The 27,297-nt window shown below is 35.9% G+C and overlaps 1 protein-coding gene across 1 annotated transcript in view; it reads right to left on the bottom strand.

Moving 5' to 3' along the window:
• Positions 1 to 27,297, bottom strand: part of FOLH1 (folate hydrolase 1) — a 64,071-nt gene that overhangs the window by 31,536 nt on the left and 5,238 nt on the right. The window contains exons 3-7 of the mRNA XM_061120456.1: positions 23,432 to 23,618; positions 18,092 to 18,193; positions 11,934 to 12,059; positions 10,516 to 10,702; positions 5,308 to 5,401 (exon numbers count right to left, since the gene is read on the bottom strand). Of these exons, the coding sequence (XP_060976439.1) occupies positions 5,308 to 5,401; positions 10,516 to 10,702; positions 11,934 to 12,059; positions 18,092 to 18,193; positions 23,432 to 23,618 (696 nt within the window). The remainder of the gene's footprint in view (positions 1 to 5,307; positions 5,402 to 10,515; positions 10,703 to 11,933; positions 12,060 to 18,091; positions 18,194 to 23,431; positions 23,619 to 27,297) is intronic.

Raw genomic sequence — 27,297 nt, 5'->3', positions numbered from 1 at the left:
ATAGTAAAGCTGATCCAAAATCTTGAAAACAAAGTGGAGTTACAGATAAATAGATTAGAGACAAGGATTGAGAAGATGCAAGAAATATTTAACAAGGACCTAGGAAAAATAAAGAAGAGTCAATCAATAATGAATAAGGCAACAGCTGAGATCAAAAAGGATTCTGGATGGAACCAGAATAACTGAGGGAGAAGACAGGATGTGAGATGGAAGATAGAATGGTGGAAATAAATGAAGCAGAGAGGAAAAAAGAATTAAAAGAAATGAGGACAACCTCAGAGACCTCTGACAATGTCAAACACTCCAACATTCAAATCATAGGTGTCCCAGAGGAGACAAAAAGAAGGGGTATGAGAAAATACTTGAGGAGATAATAGTTGAAGACTTCCCTAAAATGGGGAAGGAAATAGCCGCCCAAGTCCAAGAAACCCAGAGAGTCCCAGACAGGATAAACCCAAGGTGAAACACCCCAAGACACATATCAGTCAAACTAATGAAGATCAAACAAAAAGAGGAAATAGTAAAAGCAGCAAGTGAAAAACAACAAATAACACACAAGGAGATTCCCATAAGGATAACAGTTGATCTTTCAATAGAAACTCTTCAGGCCAGAAGGGAATGGCAGGACATATTTAAAGTGATGAAAGAGGAAAAAAAGACAATCTAGATTACTATACCCAGCAAGGATCTCATTCAGATATGAAGGAGAATTCAAAAGCTTTACAGACAAGCAAAAACTGAGAGAATTCAGCACCACCAAACCAGCTCTTCAACAAATGCTAAAGGATCTTCTCTAGGCAAGAAACACAGAAAGGTTTTATAAAATCAAACCCAAAACAACAAAGTAAATGGCAATGGGATCATACTTATCAATAATTACCTTAAATGTAAATGCACTGAATGCCCCAACCAAAAGACAAAGACTGGCTAAATGGATACAAAAACAAGACCCCTATGTATGCTATTTACAAGAGACTCACCTCAAACCAAGGGTCACATGCAGACTGAAAGTGAAGGGATGGAATACGATATTTCATGCAAATGGAGACCAAAAGAAAGCAGGCACAGCAATACTCATACCAGATAAAATAGACTTTGAAATAAAGACCATGAAAAGCAAGAAAGAAGGACACTACATAATGATCAAAGGATCAATTCAAGAAGAAGATATAACTATTATAAATATATATGCACCCAAAATAGAAGCACTCTAATATGTAAAACAAACGCTAACAAGTATGAAAGGGGAAATTAATAGTAACACAATAATAGGGGGAGACTTTAATACCCCATTTACACCTATGGATAGATCAACCAAACAGAAAATAAGGAAGGAAACACAAGCTTTAAATGATACAGTGGGTTGGTTAGGCCTAACTGATATCTATAGGACATTTCACCCCAAAACAATGAATTTCACCGTTTTCTCAAGTGCACACAGAACATTCTCCAGGATAGATCACATCCTGGGCCAAAAATCTAGCCTTGGTAAATTAAAAAAAAATGAAAAGCATTTCAAATATGTTTTCTGATCATAATGCAGTAAGATCAGATGTCAACTACAGGAAAAAAAACTATCAAAAATAGAAACATATGGAGGCTAAACAACATGCTTCTGAATAACCAACAAATCACAGAAGAAATAAAAAAGTAAATCAAAATAGTCATGGAAACAAGTGAAAATGAAAACATGACAACCCAAACCCTATGGGATTCAGTAAAAGCAGTGCTAAGGGGAAGGTTCATAGCAATACAAGCTTACCTCAAGAAACAAGAGAAAAATCAAATAAAGAAACTAACTCTACACCTAGAACAACTCAAAATAGAAGAAATGAAGAAACCCAAAGTTAGTAGCAGAGAAATCATAAAAATCAGAGCAGAAATAAATGAGAAATAAACAAAGAGGACTATAGCAAAAATCAACAAAACTAAAAGGTGGTTCTTTGAGAAGATAAATAAATAGACAAACCATTAGCCAGACTCATCGAGAAAAAAAGGACAAAGAATCAAATCAACAAAATTAGAACTGAAAATTGAGAAATCACGACAACACAGAAATACAAAGGATCATAAGAGACTACTATCAGCAACTATATGCCAATAAAATGGACAACTTGGAAGAAATGGACAAATTCTTAGAAAAGTAAAACTATCCAAAACTGAACCAGGAAGAAACAGAAAATCTTAACAGACCCATCACAAGCACAGACATCAAAACTGTAATCAAAAGGTTTCCATCAAACAAAAGCCCAGGAACCAGATGGCTTCACAGGTGAATTCAAACAAAATTTAGAGAAGAGCTAAAACCTACCCTACTCAAAGTCTTCCAGAAAACTGCAGAGGAAGGTAAACTCCCAAACTCATTCTATGAGGCCACCATCACCCTAATACCAAAACCAGACAAAGATGCCACAAAAAAAGAAAACTACAGGTCAATATCACTGATGAACATAGATACAAAAATCCTTAACAAATTTCTAGCAAACAGAATCCAAAAACATATTTAAAAGATCATACATCATGACCAAGTGGATTTTATCCCAGGCATGCAAGGATTCTTCACTATTCACAAACAATCAAGGGATATGCCACATAGCAAATTATAAGATAAAAACCATATGATTATCTCAATATACATGGAGAAAGCCTCTGACAAAATTCAACATCCACTTATGATAAAAATTCTCCAGAAAGCAGGCATAGAAGGAACATTTCTCAACATAATAAAAGCCATATATGATAAACCCACAGCAAACATTATCCTCAATGGTGAAAAATTGAAGGCATTTCTCCTAAAATCAGAAACAAGAAAAGGGTGCCCACTCTCACCACTACTCTTCTACATAGTTTTAGAAGTTTTAGCCACAGCAGTTAGAGAAGACAAAGAAATAAAAGGAATCCAGATTGGAAAAGAAGAAATAAAACTCTCACTATTAGCAGATGACATGATCCTCAGCATAGAAAATCCTGAAGATACCACCAGAAAATTACTAGAGCTAATCAATTAATATAGTAAAGTTGCAGGATATAAAATTAATACACAGAAATCCCTTGCATTCCAATACACTAACAATGAGAAGACATAAAGAGAAATTAAGGAAACAATTCCATTCACTATTGCAATGAAAAGAACAAAATACGTAAGAATAAATTTACCTAAAGAAACAAAAGACCTATATAAAGAAAACTATAAAATACTGATGAAAGAAATCAAAGATGACACAAATAGATGGAGAAATATACCATGTTCGTGGATTGAAAGAATCAATAGAGTGAAAATGAGTATACTACCCAAAGCAATATATAGATTCAATGCAATCCCTACCAAGCTACCAACGGTATTTTTGCACAGAACTAGAACAAATAATTTCACAATTTGTATGGAAATACAAAAAAATCTCAAATAGCCAAAGCAATCTTGAGAAAGAAGAATGGAACTGGAGGGATCAACCTGCCTGACTTCAGACTATACTACAAAGCTACAGTCATCAAGACACTATGGTACTGGCACAAAGACAGAAATACAGATCAATGGAGCAAAATGGAAAACCCAGAGATAAATCCATGCACCAAAGGACACCTTATCTTTGACAAAGGAAGCAAAAATATACAATGGAGGAAAGACAATCTGTTTAACAAGTGCTGGGGAAAACTGGTCAATCACTTGTAAAAGAATGAAACTAGAACACTTTCTAACACCATAGACAAAAATAAACTCAAAATGGATTAAAGATCTAAATGTATGACCAGAAAAAATAAAACTCCTAGGGGAAAACATAGGCAAAACACTCTCCGACATAAATCAAAGCAAGATCCTCTATGACCCACCTCCCAGAGTGACGGAAATAAAAGCAAAAATAAACAAATGGGACCTAATGAAACTTAAAAGCTTTTACACAATGAAGGAAACTATAAGCAAGGTGAAAAGACAGCCTTCAGAATGGGAGAAAATAACAGCAAATGAAGCAACAGACAAAGAATTAATCTCAAAAATATAGAAGCAGCTCCTATAGCTCAATTCCAGAAAAATAAAAGACCCAATCAAAAAATGGGCCAAAGGATTAAACAGACATTTCTACAAAGAAGACATACAGATGGTTAACAAACACTTGAAAAGATGCTCAACATCACTCATTATCAGAGAAATGCAAATCAAAACCACAATGAGGTACCATCTCATGCTGGTCAGAATGGCTGCTATCAAAAAGTCTACAAACAATAAATGCTGGAGAGGGTGTAGAGAAAAGGGAAGCCTCTTACACTGTTGGTGGGAATGCAAACTAGTACAGCCACTATGGAAAACAGTGTGGAGATTCCTTAAAAAACTGGAAATAGAACTGCCATATGGCCCAGCAATCCCACTGATGGGCATACACACCAAGACAACCAGAAATGAAAGAGACACATGTACCCCAATGTTCATCACAGCACTGTTTACAAGAGCCAGGACTTGGAAGCAACCTAGATGTCCAGTGGCAGATGAATAGATAAGAAAGCTTTGGTACATAAACACAATGGACTATTACTTAGCTATTAAAAAGAATGCATAAGTCAATTCTAATGAGGTGGATGAAACTGGAGACTATTATACAGAGTGAAGTTAAGTCAGAAAGAAAAACACCAATGCAGTATACTAACGCATATATATGGAATTTAGAAAGATGGTAACAATGATCCTATATGCTAGACAGCAAGAGACACAGATGTAAAGAACAGTCTTTTGGACTCTTTGGGAGAAGGCAAGGGTGGGATGTTTTGAGAGAATAGCATTGAAACATGTATATTATATGTGAAATAGATCACCAGGCCAGGTTCACTGCATGAGACAGGGTGCACCCAGGCTGGTGCACTGGGACAACCCTGAGGGATGGGATGGGGAGGGAGGGGGTTCAGGGAGGGAGGGGGTTCAGGATGGGGAACGTACACACACCCATGGCTGATCCAAGTCAGTGTATGGCAAAAACCACTACAATATTGCAAAGTAATTAGCCTCCAATTAAAATTAATTAATTAATTTTAAAAAACTAAAAAAAAAAAAAACCCCACAGTGGAGCAAATGATTGTTACAATTCCTGAAGTTGATGATCTGAAAAGACTCACTTTCATGGTGGTATTTCACTTTAATATCAGTATTTAAAGCAAATCCCAGATTAGAATCACTATTGTATAAAATGGTGATAAAACTGTATATTCCACCCACCACAGAGAACTTCAGTATGGAATAATGAAGATAAAAGCATGATAGCTGAAGAATGTCGGTAAAGAGAATTACTCAAATAGCCATCTGTTTGTTTTTTAAAAACTTACTCCAGGAGCTTCTGTGCATCATAGTATCCAATTGGATGAACAGGAATGTTTGGAAGACCAACAGCCTCTGCAATTTCACGTCTATAAGCATATTCTGAAAAAGTTGAACATATTTCTAATAAAAATGGAGTCCCTTTCAAAACATTCTCTGTAAATCACACTAATGTGAAAGTCACTGTCATGTCCAACTCTTTGCAACACCAGGGGCTATACAGTCCATGGAATTCTCCAGGCCAGTATACTGGAGTGGGTAGCCTTTCCCTTCTCCAGGGGATCTTCCCAACCCAAGGATCAAACCCAGGTCTCCTGCATTGCAGGTGAATTCTTTACCAACTGAGCCAAATCACAAATAAGCACACTTTTAAATTGCATACACTAGAACTGTTAAAATTAAAAAGACAACTTCAAATGTTAACAAAAATGTGGTGCAACTGAAACTCTCATACATTTCTTGTAAGAGTGTATATACTCTTTACAGTCACTTTAAACAACTTCTTTGAAAAGTAATGTTATACAGAAAATTACACCCTATGGCACAACAACTACACTCTTAGTATTTACCCAAGAAAGACAGAAACATATGTTCACAGAAAGACCTGCATAAAACTGCTCATAGCACCTGAATCTGGGTAGCCAATACTAGGAACTATCCTGCTGTTCATAAAAAGGAGAATGAATAAGCAATTTATAGAGGAGTCCCATAATAGAATTCTATTCAGCAATTAAAGGGAAGGAACTATCAATACACATAATAAGATGACTAATCTCTACTTATTATACTGAGTAAATGCAGCAAGACAAATGATGAGCAAAAAAAAAAACCACAAGTTTTTCAATGACAAGACAATTAAACTAAGAAGGAAAAAGGATAACATGCTCTGTTTGTGGCAGTCTTTGCAAGTGGGCAATGTGCATCTGCAATGTACATTAACCAGACCTCCTCAAAGCAGAATAATATCAACCTCTGAGAAAAATGGATCCTTTTGTCAGGTGTCAGTATTGTCATTTTAAGGTTAATATTTCTTTTTCACACCATACATGGAGTCGTATTGACCAAAGGCTTATTCTATACATGCATTACTGGATCAAAATATCTTTGGTCAATTTTATGTACAAGTCTAACCTGTCAGTATGATGCATAAATTTTTTTCTCAAAAACGTATAAAATTGCACCTCTAACTCCTGACCAGTGTAATAGTTCTCAGAGCTTCTGAGAATCTGTTCCCTGGGTTATTCTCCTCAGTTTGGTATAAATAATATCCCCTTTTCTTTCTTCTTAGCTTGACTGCTACTTGATTTTCTGTCAACAAACAAAAGAACATATACAATCTGATTCAATTTATATGAAGTTCAAAACCAAACTAAGAATGACAAAAGATATCAGAAAATGGCTGCTTCTATGGGTGAGGCTATGGTAAAAACTGACCAAAAATGGGCACCAGAGAACTTTCTGAAGTCACAGAAATGTCCTATATCTTACAGTGACACAGATATATACAACTTTTTTAATTTATTGAATTAACACTTAAGATCTGTGCATGTTATTATATGTAAACTCTACCTCAAAATAAAAAGACATATCCTGTCATTTCTCCAGATTTAAGAAAAATAAAGGCTATTCTTCCATTTTTTTCTCCAAAATTTCAAATCACAAGAAATTTATTGTTAATGTTCAGTTGCTCAGTTGTGTTCAACTCTTTGCAACCCCATGGACTGCAGCATGTCAGGTTTCCCTGTCCTTCACCATCTCCCAGAGCTTGCTCAAACTCATGTCCATTGAGTCAGTGATGCCATCCAACCATCTTGTCCTCTGTCCCTTCTCCTCCTGCCTTTAATCTTTCCCAGCATCAGAGTCTTTTCCAACAAGTTGGCTCTTCACATGATATGGCCAAAGTATTGGAGCTTCAGCTCCAGCATCAGTCCTTCCAATGAATATTCAAGGTTGATTTCCTATAGGATGGACTGGTTTGAATTCCTTGCCGTCCAAGAGACTCTCAAGAGTCTTCTCCAACACTAAAGTTCAAAAGCATCAGTTCTTCCACACTCAGCCTTCTTTACTGTCCAATTCTCACATCCATACATGACTACTGGAAAAACCAGAGCTTTGACTAGATGGACCTTAGTTGGCAAAGTAATTTCTCTGCATTTGAATATGCTGTCTAGGTTTGTCATAGCTTTTCTTCCAAGGAGCAAGCGTCTTTTAATTTCATGGCTGCAGTCACCATCTGCAGTGATTTTGGAGCCCAAGAAAATAAAATCTGCCTCTGTTTCCATCTATTTGCCATGAAAGGATGGGACCAGATGCCATAATCTTAGCTTCTGAATGTTGAGTTTTAAGTCAGCTGTGTCACTCTCCACTTTCACCTTCAAGAGACTTTTTAGTTCCTCTTTGCTTTCTGCCACTAGGGTTGTGTTACCTGCATATCTGAAGTTATTGATATTTCTCCCAGAAATCTTGATTCCAACTTGTGCTTCATCTAGTCTTGCATTTTGCATGATGTACTCTGCATGTAAGTTAAATAAGCAGGGTGACAACATACAACCTTGATGTACCCCTTTCCCGATTTGGAACCAGTCTGTTGTTCCATGTCTGGTTCCAAATGTCGCTTCTTGACCTGCATACAGGTTTCTCAGGAGGAAGGTAAGGTGGTCTGTATTCCCATCTCCTTCAGAATTTTCCGCAGTTTATTGTGATCCACACAGTCAAAGGTTTTAGTGTAGTCAATGAAGCAGAAGTAAATGTTTTTCTGGAATTCTCTTGGTATAGGTGATTGTAAAGCTAGTCTTTTTATGGCAAAGTGACATAATAATACATTACATGGGATTTTTTAAATTTAGAGCAATAATCAAAAAAGGACAATGAATAGATAAAATAAGATTGACAAAATGGCATTTATTATCTCTATTTTTGTGTGTTAGACTATTCCATAATAAAGAGTTAAATTAAAAGAAAAATAAGAAAGAATAGGGCACAAAAGGGAATTCAACAAATAGAAACCTCATAGGGATAAAATTTCTACAATGCCATCTTTTAAATCTGAGCATAGTAAACAGAAATATTCCAGTTAATCTTATTTTATGTTCATAATTTTAGCTTTGTATAACAAACAGAGTTTAGGAGAAGTTGCATTTTTCAAAACTTGGGAATAAAAAGTCTAAGTCAGTAAAGTTCAGGTAGACATATGATTTTATCACAGGATAATATGTATTGCTTAAAAAAAAACTATGACAATGTACTATGCTCAAAAATTTACAAAGCCAAACACATAAGCTTTATAGGAGTCTACAATTAGATAGAAGGATCCAAGATGAAAAACAAATATGGAAATGCCACCAATACTTTGGTAACCTACTTTATCCAAATTATAAACCTTTGTTAATTTTAAACCACACAAACTAAATGATGACAGATTTTTGTAAATGTCATCAAATAGCTGAGTACATTAAAAATATGCTCCAAGCTCCATTGTTAATGATCTACTGTTTTACAGCAGGGCATTTCAGTATGAGACAAACACACGGACTCTGGAGTCAAACTATCTGAATTTGAATCCCCACTCCTCACTTAGTGGTGTGATGAACAAGGCAGACTGTTTACTTCTTTCTGGTTTCACATTCCTCCTGTCAAGTAGAGATAATAATACAACAAAGCCTATAGGGTTGTTAAGGCATTAAAAAGCTAGCATTTTTGAAAGACTCCTTGAAAGGGATCACTATTGTCTTTACACAGTAATGACACAATAAGCATTTTCCAGACTCTCTATTCAAAATATGCCATTTCAGGGATTTGTAGAATTTGTTTTACTGTCCCTTATCTACAATTAGAAATTTTAAAAAACCGTATATTGTCACCCTGCTTATTTAACTTACATGCAGAGTACATCATGAGAAACGCTGGGCTGGAAGAAGCACAAGCTGGAATCAAGATTGCCAGGAGAAATATCAATAACCTCAGATATGCAGATGATACCACCCTTATGGCAGAAAGTGAAGAAGAACTAAAGAGCCCCTTAATGAAAGTCAAAGAGGAGAGTAAAAAAGTTGGCTTAAAGCTCAATATTCAGAAAACTAAGATCATGACATCTGGTCCCATCACTTCATGGCAAATAGATGGGGAAACAGAGGGAACAGTGAGAGACTTTATTTTGGGGGGCTCCAATATCACTGCAAATGGTGATTGCAGTCATGAAATTAAAAGATGCTTATTCCTTGGAAGGAAAGTTATGACCAACCTAGACAGCATATTAAAAAGCAGAGACATTACTTTGCCAACAAAGGTCTGTCTAGTCAAGCTCTGGTTTTTCCAGTGGTCATGTATGGATGTGAGAGTTGGACTGTGAAGAAAGCTGAGCGCTGAAGAATTGATGCTTTTGAACTTTAGTGTTGGAGAAGACTCTTGAGAGTCCCTTGGACTGCAAGGAGATCCAACCAGTTCATCCTAAAGATCAGTCCTGGGTGTTCACTGGAAGGACTGATGTTGAAGCTGAAACTCCAATACTTTGACCACCTGATGCAAAGAGCTGACTCATTTGAAAAGACCCTGATGCTGGGAAAGATTGAAGGCAGGAGGAGAAGGGGACAACAGAAGATGAGATGGTTGGATGGCATCACCGACTCAATGGACATGAGTTTGGGTGGACTCCGGGAGTTGGTGTTGTACAGGGAGGCCTGGTGTGCTGCAGTTCATGGGGTCGCAAAGAGTCGAACATGACTGACTGACTGAACTGAACTGAAAAAATTGTGAAGTCCATTAATTGGGAGAGGGCATTTGTTAATACTTGGCACAAAACATGATCTGATGTAAACTAATTTGCCAGCAAGATCTGACTTGAACAGACATGAGGTTATTTATATTATTTATGTACCCTCTGCTTAAAATGATTATTCATACATTTTACTGTAAAATATTTACATGCTTGCTTCCCACATTTTGTCCCAGCCTCCTATGTGAATGTTATACAGTAAGGTATATGCACCATCTTACTTTTAAATATCTGATAATGTCTGCATTTCAAAACCTACCAGATGCAACGGTTCCAGGGATAAAGGACCCAACCCAGTAATTTTCCGAGTTCAAAACCCTTTAATTTATTCTTAGATGCAAAGACAGTAAGAAAATGACATACTTCATCCTTTTGTCAAAGGAAATCTTTTGATAAAATCACTTCAAAATGTTAAGTTTCTGACAGTTGAAACCTGATCACTCACCGTTTGCTGGGTAGCCAGGTGTGAGAGGGTCCCCTGCACCATTAAGATTTAAGATATTTCCACGCTGAACACCACCTCCAGGAAGATTCCAACCATCCGGATAGGCCTCCACCCCAGGAGCAAAGTAATCAGCAGGGTCTGAGTACAAAATGATCCCTCTGGCCCCAGCTAGCTGGGCATTTTTAACCTGGAAAACAGTGCTTCTTATTTTAGGTTGGTTATTTGAAATTACACTTAAATAAGTAGCTAAAGCTTATCTTCAATCCTTATCTTTCATCCTTATGCTTACAGCAAAGGACATCTCACAGAGAACTGGTTTTGTTTTTTTCTTATGCAAACTCTAAAAACTAGTTTCCAGGGCTAGATTAGCTCTCAGAGAAGATTTTTTAAATGTACATGTCAGTGGTAACAGGTACCTGGTTATTTCCTTCCTCTAGTCTAGAAGCACAATAAGCAAGTAGATTTCACAGACTAGATTCCCATTTCTTCTATGGTTGAAAGAGAATATTTTTTAAATTAATTTCCCACAAGAGGAAAAAAAATCAAGTGTTCTATGTGCTCACTCAGTCATATCTAATTCTTTGTAACCCCACGGTCTGCACCCACCAGGCGTCTCTGTCCATGGGACTTCTCAGGCAAGAGTACTGGAGTGGGCTGCATTTCCTGCTCCAAGGGATCTTCTCAACTCAGCAATCGAACCCCTATCTGTGGCATCTCCTGCAGTGGCAGGCATAATCTTCCCATGCAGCAATCACTGTGCTGCCTGGGAAGCCCCAGATCAAGTGCAACTTTCAAAACTGCTGTGCATAGACTGGCTTGTCTCATTACCTCTAACAAAGAATTAACACCAAAATTTAATTTAGTAAATATTTTCAAAGATAATATTTAAAGATACTAAAGACTAACAATAAATCCAATGCACACTACTTCATAGACCATAGGGACAATGTGTAGGTATGGAAAAACCTGAGCTGTTCTTCTTGAACACTGGCCAAATTCCAATGACCCAGTTTAAAACCTGCCTATAAACTAGCACATGTACCCTCCCCATTAGGCGGGAATGGTAAAGAGTATGGGAAGATCACGGTCATCAAAAATTTTTAAGGATGTGGTTCTACCCATGTAAGATACAATATGAAAAACAGAAAGTGTTAGTCCCTCAGTCTGACTCTCTGCAACCCTATGGGCTGTAGACCACGAGGCTCCTCTTCCATGGGATTCCCCAGGCAAAAACACTGGAGTGAATAGCCATTCCCTTCTTCAGGGGATCTTCCTGAGCCTGGGATTGAGCCCAGGTCTCCTGCATTGCAGGCAGATTCTTTACCGTCTCAGCCACCAGGAAAGCCCAAGATACAATATAACTTTTTATTTTTATTGAAAAGAAAAAAAGAGAATTTTGTTTTTTTGGGTTTTTTTACCTTATTTCCTCTGAAAATTTTCCCATATCTGGCAATCAGAATCTTCCCAGAGCAGTTGATTTTCATGTCCCGCTCTAGTTTAAAGAAGTCTTCAGTTTGTGCATAGTTAACATACACTAGGTCACCCTGTTGAGAACATAGATGACTTAGTACAAGAAAGATTTCATAACAGAGGTTTCTTGGCATGAAGACTGTTTTGCGTTTTCGAAAGAGGAAAGAAGCAAGAGTACGTAAGAGGGTCAAAAAGCCTCTGATAAGAGATTCAAGGGAGAAATGAACTTGAATTGAGAAGACAATTAGCTGGGTAAAGACTTATGAATTAAATATTGTTTTGTTTATGTCAATGTCTCCTCTGTAGTGACTATAAAACTATAGAGAAGCATTCCCCAGAAAAATGCACATACACGCTGCCCCAAGCAATTTGGAGGGAGCCAGGTACCCTAGGCTAAAAAGCCCTTGATGAGAGCTTTATTCTCTTTGAAGTACATTCACAATGCATCTTCACACAACCAGGTAAGAAATAATTGTCAGGTAACACCACTACTTTACAAATTTGGCTTCATATCATTATAATGATCATAAGCAAGTCTCTGAGTCTCAACATTATCATTTGTAAAATGGCCTGTTAAGATTAGATCAGGGTTCTTCACACACTTTTTTTTTTTTACCTACTCCTTAAATTAATTTTGAAAAGCAATGCATCTCTCCTTTATTTTTAGGTTCACATCTGAAATTGTTTGTCATATCTTTAAGTTGCCATAAAGAATGCAATTTCCAGCACACTATAAATATTAACATTTTCAGAAGCAATTTTACCTCTTTTATTTATATCCAAAAGAATTTAAATACTATAATGACTTATTATTCAACATTCATTGTAAAGCCACACTATTCAGTCAGAATTTTATCAACAAGTTTTCTCCTTGAACTCGTATTTTCCCCCTTGCCTAAAGCATCTTACTATACACTAAGGTAAAATACGTTTCTACAGGACACCAGGGTGTCCTGCCTAGATTCCCCTTCATTGAAGACGTCCTTGCTCCAGAGAAGGAAGGCTGTCTGCAGGCCGTCTTCAAAGTCAGCCCTTGCTCAAGATCAGCTACACACAGCCACTCTGCTCAAGGTCAGGCTCTTCCAGGATACACGTGTTCAATGACTGATCAGTGTGGGAACAGAAAGATCTGGACATCTTTGTCCAGCCCAGGGCATTCTGAAGGGCTGTTCTGACTCCAGAGCAGCCCACTGGGTCAGTTGAGGCTGTCCTTGAGCTAGCATTGAGGTGCAATTTCTCCCTCTGTCTGTTCCAGCTTCCTTCCCCTCCCTGCCACAGATATTGATCCCAAGAGAACACTCCTTAATTAACATCTAGCATGGCAAATTCCATTTCAGTTTCTGCTGCCTAGAAATCCAGACAATGCTTGTAAATCTTAATCACTGCCAAACCTGTCTTGATTAAGAATGCATGTGTATAGTGTTTAAAAATATTTATTTCCTATGACAAGCTGTACATGTTAAGAAAATTCTTCAAGTAACTTACTATTATAATTATTAGCAGTATCAAAGTGAGTCTAAGCTTCATTACAAACTTTTATAAACAACGCCTAAGCATAAAATTTTGCTTGAAATACAACTTTTAGTACTGTGGGATGTTAAAACATGAGGTCATGGATCTATGGATGAATAAATTATTTCCAGAATAAGTCAGGACTATCAGTTTTATTCACATTTCTCATTGTTAGACATGTTTTGAGAAATTTTAGAATATGAGTGAAAAAAAAACTCGTTATAGAATTTTCCCTGAATCATTTTAACTCTTTCCAAGTTACAGCCCCTATATCTCACACTGATCTGTTATCCAAGTTAATTCTAATGGTATTAGCTGGAAACTCAATTAGACCCATCTTTAATTTTGTTCAACTGTAAACCATATGACTTGACAAATTTCTGTTACCTAGCTATTAGAATCTTTCACTAGCATCTCTTTGTTTGGAGGCCTAGAGTTTTGTTTTTTTTTTTTTTTACAACTCAAGAGATATGTTTCAGGATAGATGAGTGATGTCTCTCATTCATAAAATAAGAAATAAATACTTGTAAATCAGGGAGGTGGAAACAGGGGACCAGCAGAGCCTTACCACAGGCTAGTTCTCAATTCCATGAAGAGTCCACTGAGAAATAAATAATGCGACTTTTATTTTAAATGATCCTATATCTGCCTTTGGAAAGTCTTTACATACCCTAGTGTTTGAAGTCCCCATCCTACACTATTTCTAATATCCTATTCCTGTCTCACACTATTTCTAGTGTCCCATCATTTTATTTTGGTTATTGTTTTCCTCTTTGACTATGTCTCATAACATGTGCACAACAAATTTATAATGTATAATGTATAATGTAAGGTTGTTTCCAAGCTGACTCTCGGATTCATTCCACAAATATGTTGAAGACATATCATTCCAGGAAATGCAGACACCCCTGTCTTTGAAGAAACTTATGTTCATGTGGAAAGCAGAGACAATAAATCATAAAAGTAATAAGCAAATTGTATACAATATTAAAAGGTGCTGAGTTCTGTAGAGAAAAAAAATCTAAGTTTAAATATAGTAAGCAAACATGGACCTTGTACTCAGTTGCCTGCAATTTTCAAAAAAAATGAAGAAAGCTTATTGAGAAAGTGACATATGAATCTTTGCTTCAGGAAAAGGATTATTTTTAGCTACTATTTTTCTTCCCAAGATCGATGCAAGATTAATAAACTATTGATGGCAGCACTGTATGTCTGGTTTATAATCATTAGCTTTCTCTAGAGCACACTTTTATTCTAACTGTGAATACACAGCCATTAACCAATTTGGTTCCAGTGAATTCTGTTTAGCATAAATGTTCTACTTGAAATTTATTCATATTTAATATCACCAACTTTGGGAAAACTGACTACTTCTTTAAATGCCTATAAATTGTAGCTACCTTTTAATCTGCACATCTCACAAGACAAATTAGGATGGAGAACGGACAGGAGAAGAAATTAGTTTGAAAATGACAGAAAACTTTGAAAATGATAACAAGTGTGGACAGACAGGTCCTCTTGGCACTTCACAAATGCAAGCTGTCATTGCTAGTTAGAATAAATCTTTGTTTTCAGACAATGACCTTCTTGTAAAATTTACACTGCACAATTGTTCTATAACTGGAAATAATTAACAATGTTGCACTGTTAGAATTTCCATTTCTTTCAAGCTTCCATCTTCCTGCTCTTGTTAATAGAGACAGAATTGGGACATAAGACCAGTGGTTCTCAAAGCATGGTTCCTGAACCCACAGAGTCAACACCATCTAGGACCTTACCAGAAACAAACTCTCAGGCTTCACCCAAGATCCAGTGAAATTTAGGGGGTGTGAATCAGAATCTGTGTTTTATAAGCCCTCTAGATTATTGTGATATAAGCTGAGTTCAAGAACCACTGAATTAAACTATAATTACAGACATTGTTGAATTGCTAATTTCAAATAACCTGAAGCAAAACTTCCCTGATAGCTCAGTTGGTAAAGAATCCGCCTGCAATGCAGGAGACCCCAGTTCAATTCCTGGTTCGGGAAGATCCTCTGGAGAAGGGATAGGCTACCCACTCCCATATTCTTGAGCTTCCCTTGTGGCTCAGCTGGTAAAGAATCCGCCTGCAATGTGGGAGACGGGGGATCAATCCCTGGGTTGGGAAGATCCCATGGCGAAGGGGAAGGCTACCCTCTCCAGTATTCTGGCCTGGAGAATTCCATGGACTGTGTAGTCCATGGGGTTGCAAAGAGTCGAACAGGACTGAGCCACTTTCACTTTCAGAGGATAGGGCCACATAAGATGAATGGGTCATGGTGGAGAGTTCTGACAAAACATGGTCCACTGGAGAAGGAAATGGCAAACCACTTCAGTATTCTTGCCTTGAGAACCCCAAACTAACAAAACAACACAATTAGATAGGCAAAATTTAGAAAGTTATATAACCTCAATTGTTGATGAAAATGTGAGGAAAAAGGAACACTCATATATAGTGTTGCAGGGAGCAATAAACTGCTGCAGTCTGAACATTGTGAAATCAACTATCACTTACAAACCAGCAATCCCACAACTGGTTTACTGTACACAGAGAAAGCCTTGCAAGCCCATACAGGGACATGTATGAGCACATGCTCTCCAACACTGTTTGCGGTAATTTAGATTTAGAGGCAAACAACGTGTTTGCCAATAAGAGAATGGATAAGCTACATGTGGTGTGCACATAACATGGGATACTATGCAACAGTAAAAAGTAACAAACTACTCTGACATAAAATAGATTTTTTAAAAATAGTTAATTGACAACAGTCATGGACCAAGACCTAAGGTATAATATTATTTGCATATATTCAAAATATACCAATCACTAATAAGCCCATGTTTTTATAAGAATACATACATTCCTAAAAGTATAAATACATTACAGATGGTGGCAGGGTGTAGGGGATGTGGAGAAGAGGAATGAGATTGAAAATAAGGATAAAAGATGAAAGAAAAGAAATTAAATTAGGAATTTTACATTAGACCCATGATGGTAATGTGCCTTACCCAGAAGGTAAAGTCTATGTAATCTCAAGACACCTGAGATCTAAAATATACTATCTCTTCATTCCCAGTTTTTATAACCTTTATTTCTATGTCATGTCAATTATGAAATAACTACAATGACTGTAAGTGACCTATTTATGTGTAAATTGGGGAGAGAATTTTTCTAATATTGTGCCATTAACTATGGTGTTAACTACTCATTTGAAGCAAATTTCATACAACTGGTAGAAAATATTCTAAACCTGTGAGTTTTTAAATATGTTAATCAAATGCATTAGAAAAAAATAAAAAATAGTATGTTTTTTAACTTTACATATTAAAAAATATAGCATTGCCTAATATTAAATCATAGGTTTAATAATTAATTAAAAACATAGGTCTATTGCCTATGTTTTTGCAATAAACATTAACTGACTGGTGAAGTGCTTTAGTCACTCAGTTGTGTCTGACTCTGCAACCCCTTTGACTGTAGACTGGCAGGCTCCTCTGTCCATGGGATTCTCCAGGCAAGAACACTGGTGTGTGCTGCTATTTCCTTAGAGCTTTAAATATCAATTCAGTTCTAAATGTAAATTTTTTACTAGGAATGTTTTTGATGATCATCAAGTGTTTATCTCTCTACTGAGTGATACTTCAATATTCCAACTTCTTGGAATATCCTAGGTACCTCAAACTCTATATGTCCAAAACTGAATCTACCTGATGTCAAATACTATAGCAGGAGAGGTAATATTTTAAAAGACATTAATAAATTATATTCAACTCTTTCAAGTTTAACTTTCTTATAATAAACAAAGTACTATCCAAGAATCTGGGGATTTACTGTGAAAACTCAGATAATAAATATGCACACTGCCTTATTACGTAAACCATACACATTTTCTAAAAAGGATATTTGTACTCTTCATTTGAAAATGGCAACAATTTCAAATTCTCATTCAATTTCTTTATAAAAATCAATCCAAGTCTTACAATGGTAGCAAGATATGCAGTATTTTCATATAATGGAAATTAATTGGCAATAAAAAAGAACAATCTATGGATAAATGCAAAATATGTGAATTTTCACAGGTCCTATACTTAGTGAAAGAAAATAGACAAATGCTATCAATTCCATTTATATGAATTTCTAGTATAGGCAAAACTAATCAAAGGTGGTCAAAAAAAAAAAAAATCAGGAGAATGACTGCCTTGGGAGTGTGTGGGGCTGACTGAGAAGGGGCTTACAAGTACATTCTGAAGTGACAGTAATATTCTACATGTAGATGGTGTTTTAATTACACAGGTGTATGCATTTGTCAAATAACAAATATTTTTCAAATAACAAATATAACAAAAGATCCAAAATAACACTTTGGATCTCCCCCATCTCAGTGCGGTAAATTTTATCCTAAAAAAAACTATGAACACAAAATGTATATTCCTTCTTATTCCTAAGAAATTCTATTTCTTAAATGCAAAAAAACATAAATTTGGATTACATCAAAAACCTCAATACCCCTTTAATTATTGCCTGCATGTGCAAGGAAGTTCTGTTTGTTATTTTTATCACACGCATTTTTACCTCCGGCATTCCTTGTGGAGAAAAGGCGCTAAAGGGTGGCACGACGTCTGAGACATTTTCATATCCGGGAGGAGGCGGCTCAAATAATGATGTGTTAAAAATCTAGAGAAGCAAAACATAATAATCAGAAGCAAATCAGGTAAAGCTCAATTACTACAATCAAGCAAAGAAATGCATATGATCTCTTTCGCCAGGAGAGGGTTAATCAAGACTTCTGTATTTTAAAGATGCAGATCAAAGAGCCAGTCCTGTGCTAGAAGCTGTGAGTAGTTCATGGGTGAATAACCTACAGACTCTTAACAGGGTCTACAAACACCAGCTTTTGATTTAGAAGGAAAACTTCACTTTCCAAATAAAAAAACAACATCACATAGTGTTATTAGTTGGCGAAGGCAACGGCACCCCACTCCACTACTCTTGCCTGGAAAATCCCATGGACAGGGGAGCCTGGTGGGCTGCAGTCCATGGGGTCGCTAAGAGTCTGACACAACTGAGCGACTTCACTTTCACTTTTCACTTTCTCGCTTTGGAGAAGGAAATGGCAACCCACTCCAGTGTTCTTGCCTGGAGAATCCCAGGGACGGGGGAGCCTGGTGGGCTGCCGTCTATGGGGTCGCACAGAGTCGGACACGACTGAAGTGACTTAGCAGCAGCAGCAACAGTACTATTAGTCACTTATAAAAATGCTAAGCTAATTACTTATAAACAAATTAAAGGTAAATTCAACTCTAACCAAACATAATATTATTTTTCAAGTGTATCACTGACATTGTTAAGTGGGAATCAATATTATTTTACTTTCCAAACTACTAAAAGAAATACAATTAATAAAATTAACCATCACCCCACCCCCAAAAAAGAAGAAAACAAAAAAAAAAGACAGAAAAAGGAACATTAGGGGGAAAAAGTAAAAGTAAAAATCATGTATTATTACTGTAAGTCAGTAATAACAATTTTTTTTAATTTTAAAAAAAGCTTAGTATGTCAGACTAGATAAATTCAACTGTGTACCATTTTTCAAGAAATGACTTAGACATATGATCACAGTAAGTCTGAAAGTAACTATGCAGAAAAAGAAACACTAAGCAAATACTGTTTATATCTAATGGAAGCGCTCCAAACTACAAGACGTAGAAATTGACAGAATTCAAAACAGAAATAAAAATAATCCATTATGGTGAGAAAATCTAATATTCCTTTCCCAGTAATTAATAAAAATAGACAAAATGAGAGCATATCAAGGATAAAGGATATTTTCACCAAACAATTAACAAATTTTAACTAATGAACAAATATAAAATTATTAAACTCAACAACTCAAAATATTTTTTTCAAATAAGAAGAGAACATTTATAAAAATTAATGACATAATAGACTGTAAAGGAAAGTTGCAAAGGTTTAGTGTCATACGAATTGCAATTATTGGATCACAATGTAGTTAATTTAGAAAATCAGATCTTATGAGATCTAGCTGAAGTAGTTCTTAGAGGGAAATGTATGGTTTTAAATACTCATATTAGAAAAGAAGAAAGGTCCAACATCAATAAATTAAGTATTCAATTGAAAATTTACAAAGAATAGCAAAATAGAAACTAGGAAGGTAAAAGGGGAACTTAAGAAAAAAATGTAATACAAATAAATAATATTAGGAGTAGAAAAACAGGCATATCTATAGATCTTGCAAAAAAGATAGTAAGAAAATACTAGGAAGAACTATGCCAATAATTGAAAACTTAGATGAAATGGAAAAATGCAATTAAAAAATAATTAAAACTGACATAACAGTGCATTTTAAACAAATCTAAATAGCCCCATAACAAAAAAGAAATTGAATCAGTAGCTTAAAATCTTCCATAAAACAAAGTATCAAAACCAAGCGGTTTTCCTTTGATTTGAAATACTAAAAGATTTTTTAAATATAACACAACCTATTTCAGAGATTAAAAACTCATTTTATAAGGCAAGTATAATCTAGAAATTATAACCAAATGAGCAAATTGCAGAAATACAGGCCAAACATGTTATCACTATAATAAATATAATAAATGTATACAGATATGAGTTGAAAACTCTACTACAGACTAATACTATACACTTCAAAAATGTAAATTAATCTATTATATCATTTATTATAATCATCATTATGAAAAAGAAAACTTATATGCTCATCTCAAAAGTTATCCAGAAAAAGAAAAAAGTTCTGATAAAATTCAATATAAATTCATGACAAGAAAGTCTTCGTGAACTTGAAAAGTGAATTAGTGCACACCGTGCTGTCGATTCAGTTGGCTCCGATCTCTATGATCCCGTGGACAGAGAGCATACTGGAGTGGGTTCCCATGCCCTCCCCTCCAGGGGATCTGCGCAACCCAGGGATCGAACCCACGTCTCTTATGTCTCCTGCACTGGAAAGTGGGTTCTTTACCACTAGTGCCACCTGGAAAGCCCTGAATTAAGGTAACCTGACATAAACATCAAAATTAAGGTGAAACATTAAAGACATTCAAGTCAAGGACACCTGCTGTCTTCACTTCCTTTCAATATTAAACTATAGGTCCTGGCCAGTGCAGTAATGTAAAGGTGCTGGGAGATGGACAGTGAATCTGAGCTGACACTATATTAAAGCACCAGTTACCTACTTCAGATGCTGACAGAATCTAAAATGAAACCAAATCAACTATTACTCTTCAAAAATTCCCACATCTTCCATTTTTCCTGTAATTTTTCTCTGGTCCACATAGAGAACAAACTGAACTGAATCACTGGGAAAAATTCTAAGAAAAACTATGCTAAAGTGCAATAAAAATCCATCTCGAGACAAAGTCATCACATCAGCAAGTCTTTCAGCCAAGGGAGTATTCAAGCTGGTCTCACTTGATTTGCCTTTATGGTAACCTTCAATTCTACAGCATCACTGAGCAGGTGGATTTCACATCAAGTTTATGAGTTATTCCAGCTGGGAAAAGTTTCTTACAGTCAAGGAAATGACTCTTTTGGGTGACTTTATCAAAGACAGACAATACACCAGTGAGCAACGTTCACTATCCAACATTCACTAACAAAGCCTCAAACTATGTATTCTGAGTATAACTAAAATAATTTTGGTTTACAAATTTCTATTTAACTTTTGCAACATGAAAAGGCAATATATATATAGTTCAATCTATATGGCACATTGTCCCTACATAAATAAGAGAAATAATTCATAAATATGTGTTGAAAACATTTCTGGTAGAATCCATAAAATATTAATCATATTTGTTGTCTGTGGGAAGGGGAACATGTTTGTGTCGTGCGGGACAGTAAAGTCCGCAATTTACCTAGCTTGGCTATGAACGGTCAGTCACGTTAATTGATCTGGGAGACGGGGACCCAGAAAGAGAGCATCTGTAGTTGGGGCAGAGGGGTAAGAATAGAGCTGAGCTGTCACAAGGTCAAAAGAAAGTGCCTGAGCCTGAAACACAAGCAATACAAGCACATCATTTAAAGGAACAGAGGTAAATATCAAAAGAATCAACTAAGGACTGAACAGTGATTCCCTCAGGGAAGAGGGAAATAGGAAAAAAGCAAGGCCCTTTGGAGAACTGTGTGAGTATTTACGTGCAGGTATAACTTGGAAAAGAACAAAACCGAATTAATGATACAACTTTCAAAAAAGTTAATAAGCTTTTGGCAGCTAACCACATTCAGGAAAAACTCCAAAATGAAACTTCTACATATTTTTATATTATGGGACAAGCTCTAGAAATTTCATAAATGCTTATACTAGCAAAAAACAAATAATGCAATGGAATAAAAGCAAAGGTAGGGATAAAACTGGGAAGTGCAGAGGAAGAAAAAGGGAAGAAAAGTGAAAGTTTGTTATTTTCCTCATTGTACACAATCACCAAATTTGAGAGGTCGAATTCGGTTTAAGTACATGTATTTTTTTTTTCTAAATGCATGTATTTTTTTTAACCTTAATATTTACTTTTTAATTTTTTTAATTTTACAATGTTGTGTTGGTTTCTGCCGTACAACAATGCAAATCAGTTTTAATTATACATACACATCTTCACAGAGCACCAGACTGGGCTCCCTGTGCTACACAGGGGCTTCTCACCAGCTGTCCAACTTACACCCGATAGTGTATACATGTTGATGCTACTTTCTCCATTCGTCTCACTCTCTCCCTCCCCCACTGTTTCCATGTATTTTTTTTAATATTACTGATATTTTATTATGTGATCATATATTCTTCCTAAATATACTTTTAAAGACTTTTAATAATTATATAGCTATGCCACCACTTATAAAGGTTATGGAATCTTATGGAGTATGTTGGTATTCCCCATACCAACCTTAAAAATATTTTTACAATTTTGAAATGGTTTGATAGTATTTTTAAAAGTTAAACTGTATTAACTACTATAATTTAAAAGAGTAAATATGGAAAGTTTCAACTCATATTAGGAAATTTACCATGGTATTATATCACTGACTGCAAAATAGCATATTAAGAAAAGGCTGATTCATTAGTCAATAAGAGGAGGGGATTAAAACTTTTTATGTACAAAAATCACATGACATTTTGAGCTGACCAATCAAACTGGATACATTTGAAGCTATATGCAATTTAGAAGGTCCAGCGAAGGGGAGTGAAGAAAGCTATCTAGAGGAAAAGGGCTATTTTAGATAGGGATATGATAGCTCTAAGGCAAATAGTGATGAATATATGAGTTATATTTTATGAGCTTTCATATTGAATATATATCATGATATGAAATATCTCAATTATTTGTATCATCTTCTTTTCCAATTATGTGCCCTAACTAGCAAGTAAGATTGTAAATTTTTAGCATAGATATAATTCTATAGTATTTCTCTCCAAACTCTCTTCCTTCCAAATGTCCACACCCAAGTTCTGGGCACACAGCTGAATACATGATCACAGGAAATATAATTATGAATTACCAATAAAAACCTACTAGCTCAAACAATACACCTCTGAATTTCCTAGCATCTTCAAATTGATGCATGATCTTTTATCATCTGAACCAATCAAAAGTGTATCTAATTTAAATGTAGTTTACTAACATATCATATTTTGTTAGTGAAAAATAGTTAAAAAGTAGAAAATAGCAACTGTCATCAAGCATCAATTTCTCAGAATCTTTTCAACATCACATTAAATTCAAACATCATTAAGAAAGAGCTGGCACCAGTAGCAAGATCATTAAAGGCATCATTCACAAGTGTCAATATTGATTTCTACCAGCGTTTGGAGATGGCACAGGGCATTCTTTTACAGAAAGTATTTCAAAAGAGAAGATGGGGGAGCTTTTTTTTCTTTCTTTTTACCTCATTTCCACCTTCATCAATTATTGAGATGTAGTTGGGAAGAGTCTCATTTGGATAGGACAACAGGACATCATAATGGGCTAACTCAACAGAATCCAGGCCAAATTCTTTCCACTGAGCTTGAATTTGCTTTGCAAGCTGTAAGTTTTGTTCTGTTCCAGCTAAATGTGGTATCCGTGTAAAATTACTGTTGAACAAAAAATTGAAAGTAGTTAGAAATTGTTTAGTCAGCCTTTGTCTTAAATCAACAACCAAATAAGGCAGGTTTACATTAAAAAAAAAAAAACTACTTTGAAATGTTATACCTTGAAACAGCAAAGTGGCACCATTACTGCATCAAATAGATTTTAAAGTGTATTTTAAAATCTTCATGCTCTAATTTGTACTCATTCAAGAGAAAAATCAGAAAAACTGACCTTTGTAGAGAATTGATATGTGTACACCTGTAGATGAATCTGTCTATATTAGATGAGGAAAGTGTTATATTCTTTCCTTAAGACTCATGCATATTTGACTTTCATGGAATTATCTATTTATTTCACCTTGTGAAATATAACTGGAAAGTAAAAAACATTTTCAACCAAAGATCAAGCTGTGACATTCCAAGAACTACTGATAATTACATTTATCTTTAAATAATGAACTCTATAGCCAAGTGAGAAACCTTTTAATTAGCAGCCATTTTAAGTCATCTTCTTTAAGAAGTAATTTGAACGTATTTACACAAGCTCAAACTGAATCTTTTGTATTCCATTCACCATTCATTGTAAGTATAATACTAAAAATCAACAATGAGAATTAGTCTGACCAAGAATATCTCTAACAAATAACAAATAAACTATGTGGCTAAAATTTTAGCTAATACAAATATTTTCAAGAATAGACTAATTTCTCATTTAATATGTGTAGATACTGGGGCTTTTGTTTTAAATTTCTCTTTCTTGGAAATTTGTTATTTCCTTGAAGATTCAGTTCACTGTTATTTTCAATTTAAATCCTTTCAGAAAAAAAAAATCCGATATGACAAAGCATCATGTGTCATAAAATGATATTTATTCATTTCTAGCTTATAAATGTCTTGAGCTTCATGAATTTCTCATTCTAATTATGTAGGATTTTCTAAACTCAACCTACTTCCATTCTTACAGTGATAAAAAAAAAAAAAGAAACCAACATAGCTATAGTCATCCTAATTTTAAGTGCTGAATCTGCAGTGTATATTTCTAAAAAAAGGGAAGAAGGGAAGTCCTGGGATTAATTTTATAATTAGAGTAAAATCATTTAAACTGTTATTTACAAAAACAGTGTTACGATTCTCATCCAATGAATATTTAGATGTTTAAAACCTTACATAGGATTTCTAATGTGTATTTGCAAAATAAAGTAATGCAAAGAACACAATTTTAAGAGGCAGATGAGGCATCTATGCATTTCCTCATTGACCTGGAAAGAAAACATTACAAGACAACATGTTGCTATTTTATTCCCTATTACACAAATCCAAACTGCAACATAACTAAAACAGATGCAAAGTATGCAAATTTCCTGAAGTCATAGCTATAACCCTATACTTACATGAAAGAATTGTTATGGGAGCCTTGACTCTGCCCTCCCACACACACACACACACACACACATACACACACACATACATATACACAGGAGATCATTATCAGACTTTATTAGTGAAATGACTCCCCTAAAACTAAGTTCCCCTGCCAAGTTCATGATGAACCTCTCTATCCAAAAAGTCTTATTCCTTTTTCCCATTCGGTCTCTATTCCTGTCAGGATTAAGGAGTATCAAAGAAAAAGGCGGATTGAAACCAAGCAGTAGCTCCAAGGGCCCCCCCAGATACAAAAGCCCCACAGTGGTTTATTTTTTGTAGTAAAAGGCTTTAATCTCCTAGGCTTTCCCTGAGTTCCAAAGAGCAGACACAAGCAACTACTATTATGGAACTGAGCAAATACAGAAACAAAGGAAAAGTGGTAAAGTGAGAAAAGTAATGGTAGTTTAAACAATATAACAATCTGATGCATATCTTTGAGCTGTTCTGCAGAAACTGAGAACCCCACATAGGTGGAGGATGGTGACTGCATGCTGACCACAAGGACGTAGACCTGAGACTACTTAGAACCACAAGGTTGATGATTCAGATTTCTGAAACATCATCTGGTTACCTCATCACCAACCAATCAGAAGAAAGTCCATGAGCTGCAACCAGCATCTCAAACGTTGTCTTTAAAAACCCTCCCCTTGAAAGCCATCTATGATTTCTGGTCATTTGAGTATGAGGTGTCTGTTCTCTCTATTTGGCACCCTATAATAAACACTGTACTCCTTAACCTCAACCAAGTGTCAGTATATTGACTTTGCTGCCCAGAAGGCTAGCAGACCCAAGTTTCATCAGGTAACATAATGAGTGAAATTCCTGGTAAAAGTTTTGTTGTTATCAATTGACATACAAGAAGCATGCTATGATCAGCATTAGAATGCATTCATTTGGAGAAAAGTTGATCCTAAAAATGACGAGTAGGAAAAAAGATTTGTTTCCAAGGATAAATAAAATCAATTGGCACAAAATCAGTGTACTACAGGTTTTGCCACTGTCTTCTTGTATGATCCTGGCCATGTCTTAAATTTCTCATTCATTGTGCATTTCTTAGTGGCTCAGTCATGTCTGACTCTTTAAGACCCTCATGGACTATAGCCCACCAGGCTCCTCTGCCCATGGGATTCTCTAGGCAGGAATACTGGAGTCGGTTGCCATTTCTTCCTCCAGGGGCTCTTCACAGCCCAGGGATGGAACCCGAGGCTCCAGTGTCTCCTGCATTGCAGACGACAGGATTCTTGGCCCTCTGAGCCATCAGAGAAGCCCTCTCATTCATACAGAAGGAGAAAGTGCTTCCTCACTAATACACAAAGATCTGAGGCTCAATGAGACAACTGGTAATAAGCAGAAGTTCCTATTTTTTTGTTTTAATCAATTGAGAAGTGTGACACAATTTCTTGACCTACTAGAATATCAAGTTATTTTTTATTTGAATACTTTACTATCCAAAATAGCTAACATCATGCATTTAAAAAACAGGCACATACATCTCTGTCTGGCTAGAAAACTTTAAATATGTCCTAAGTATCATTATGTCATCTCAATTAATAAAGGGAGCTAGCTATTGATGTATGTTTTAATACACTACATTTGGTTTACGAATGAACAATGCTTAGAGACATTAGGTGACATAAAGACAACCAGTGAAAGGTAGAACTTGTATTCAAATGCAGATTAGTAAAATTCTAAAACATTCCTCTAAAATAACCTTGTCTTTCAGAACAAGTGGAGGAAGAATGCAAAATAATGAACAAATCTGAGACTTTAACCAGGTGTTACAAAACAAAAGAAAACAGAGGACAACCTTACACGCCAAGGGAGACTGAAAAGGCAGCCAGCCCCTCCTTAATCCTCCCAGTCAGAGTCAAGTAACCTCGAAACAGTAGAGAATCTTTAGCAGTAAAGCAAAGGGTCAGAAAAGGGGAGAAGCCAGATCTGAGCCTTTAATGACCCTTGACCTAAGGGTATAAATAGACTGAACAGCTCCAATGGACAAATGCCAAACTGGAATTATGGGGAGTTCAGGGGGCTCCTGGAGATTCTGTGGCCCTCGGAAGGGTGAGTGGGGGTTCTGTTCACCTCTTTCTGTGTTAATAGTGAAAATTCTCGAGTTCTAAATGATGCCAAGCATGGCCCTGTGGGGTTTCGGGCATGGAGGCCTTTTGGTCCCCCACTTCTATAGGCAAGACTCCACCTTCATGACCTTCCCTGAGTTCCAAAGGGCAGACTCAAATAGCTGTTAATCAAGAGAGAA

The sequence above is a fragment of the Dama dama genome, chromosome 2, assembly GCF_033118175.1.
Source record: "Dama dama isolate Ldn47 chromosome 2, ASM3311817v1, whole genome shotgun sequence".
NCBI lineage: Eukaryota > Metazoa > Chordata > Mammalia > Artiodactyla > Cervidae > Dama > Dama dama.
Note: the sequence above shows the minus strand (reverse complement) of the source record. Positions and strands in the feature narration are given on the sequence as shown.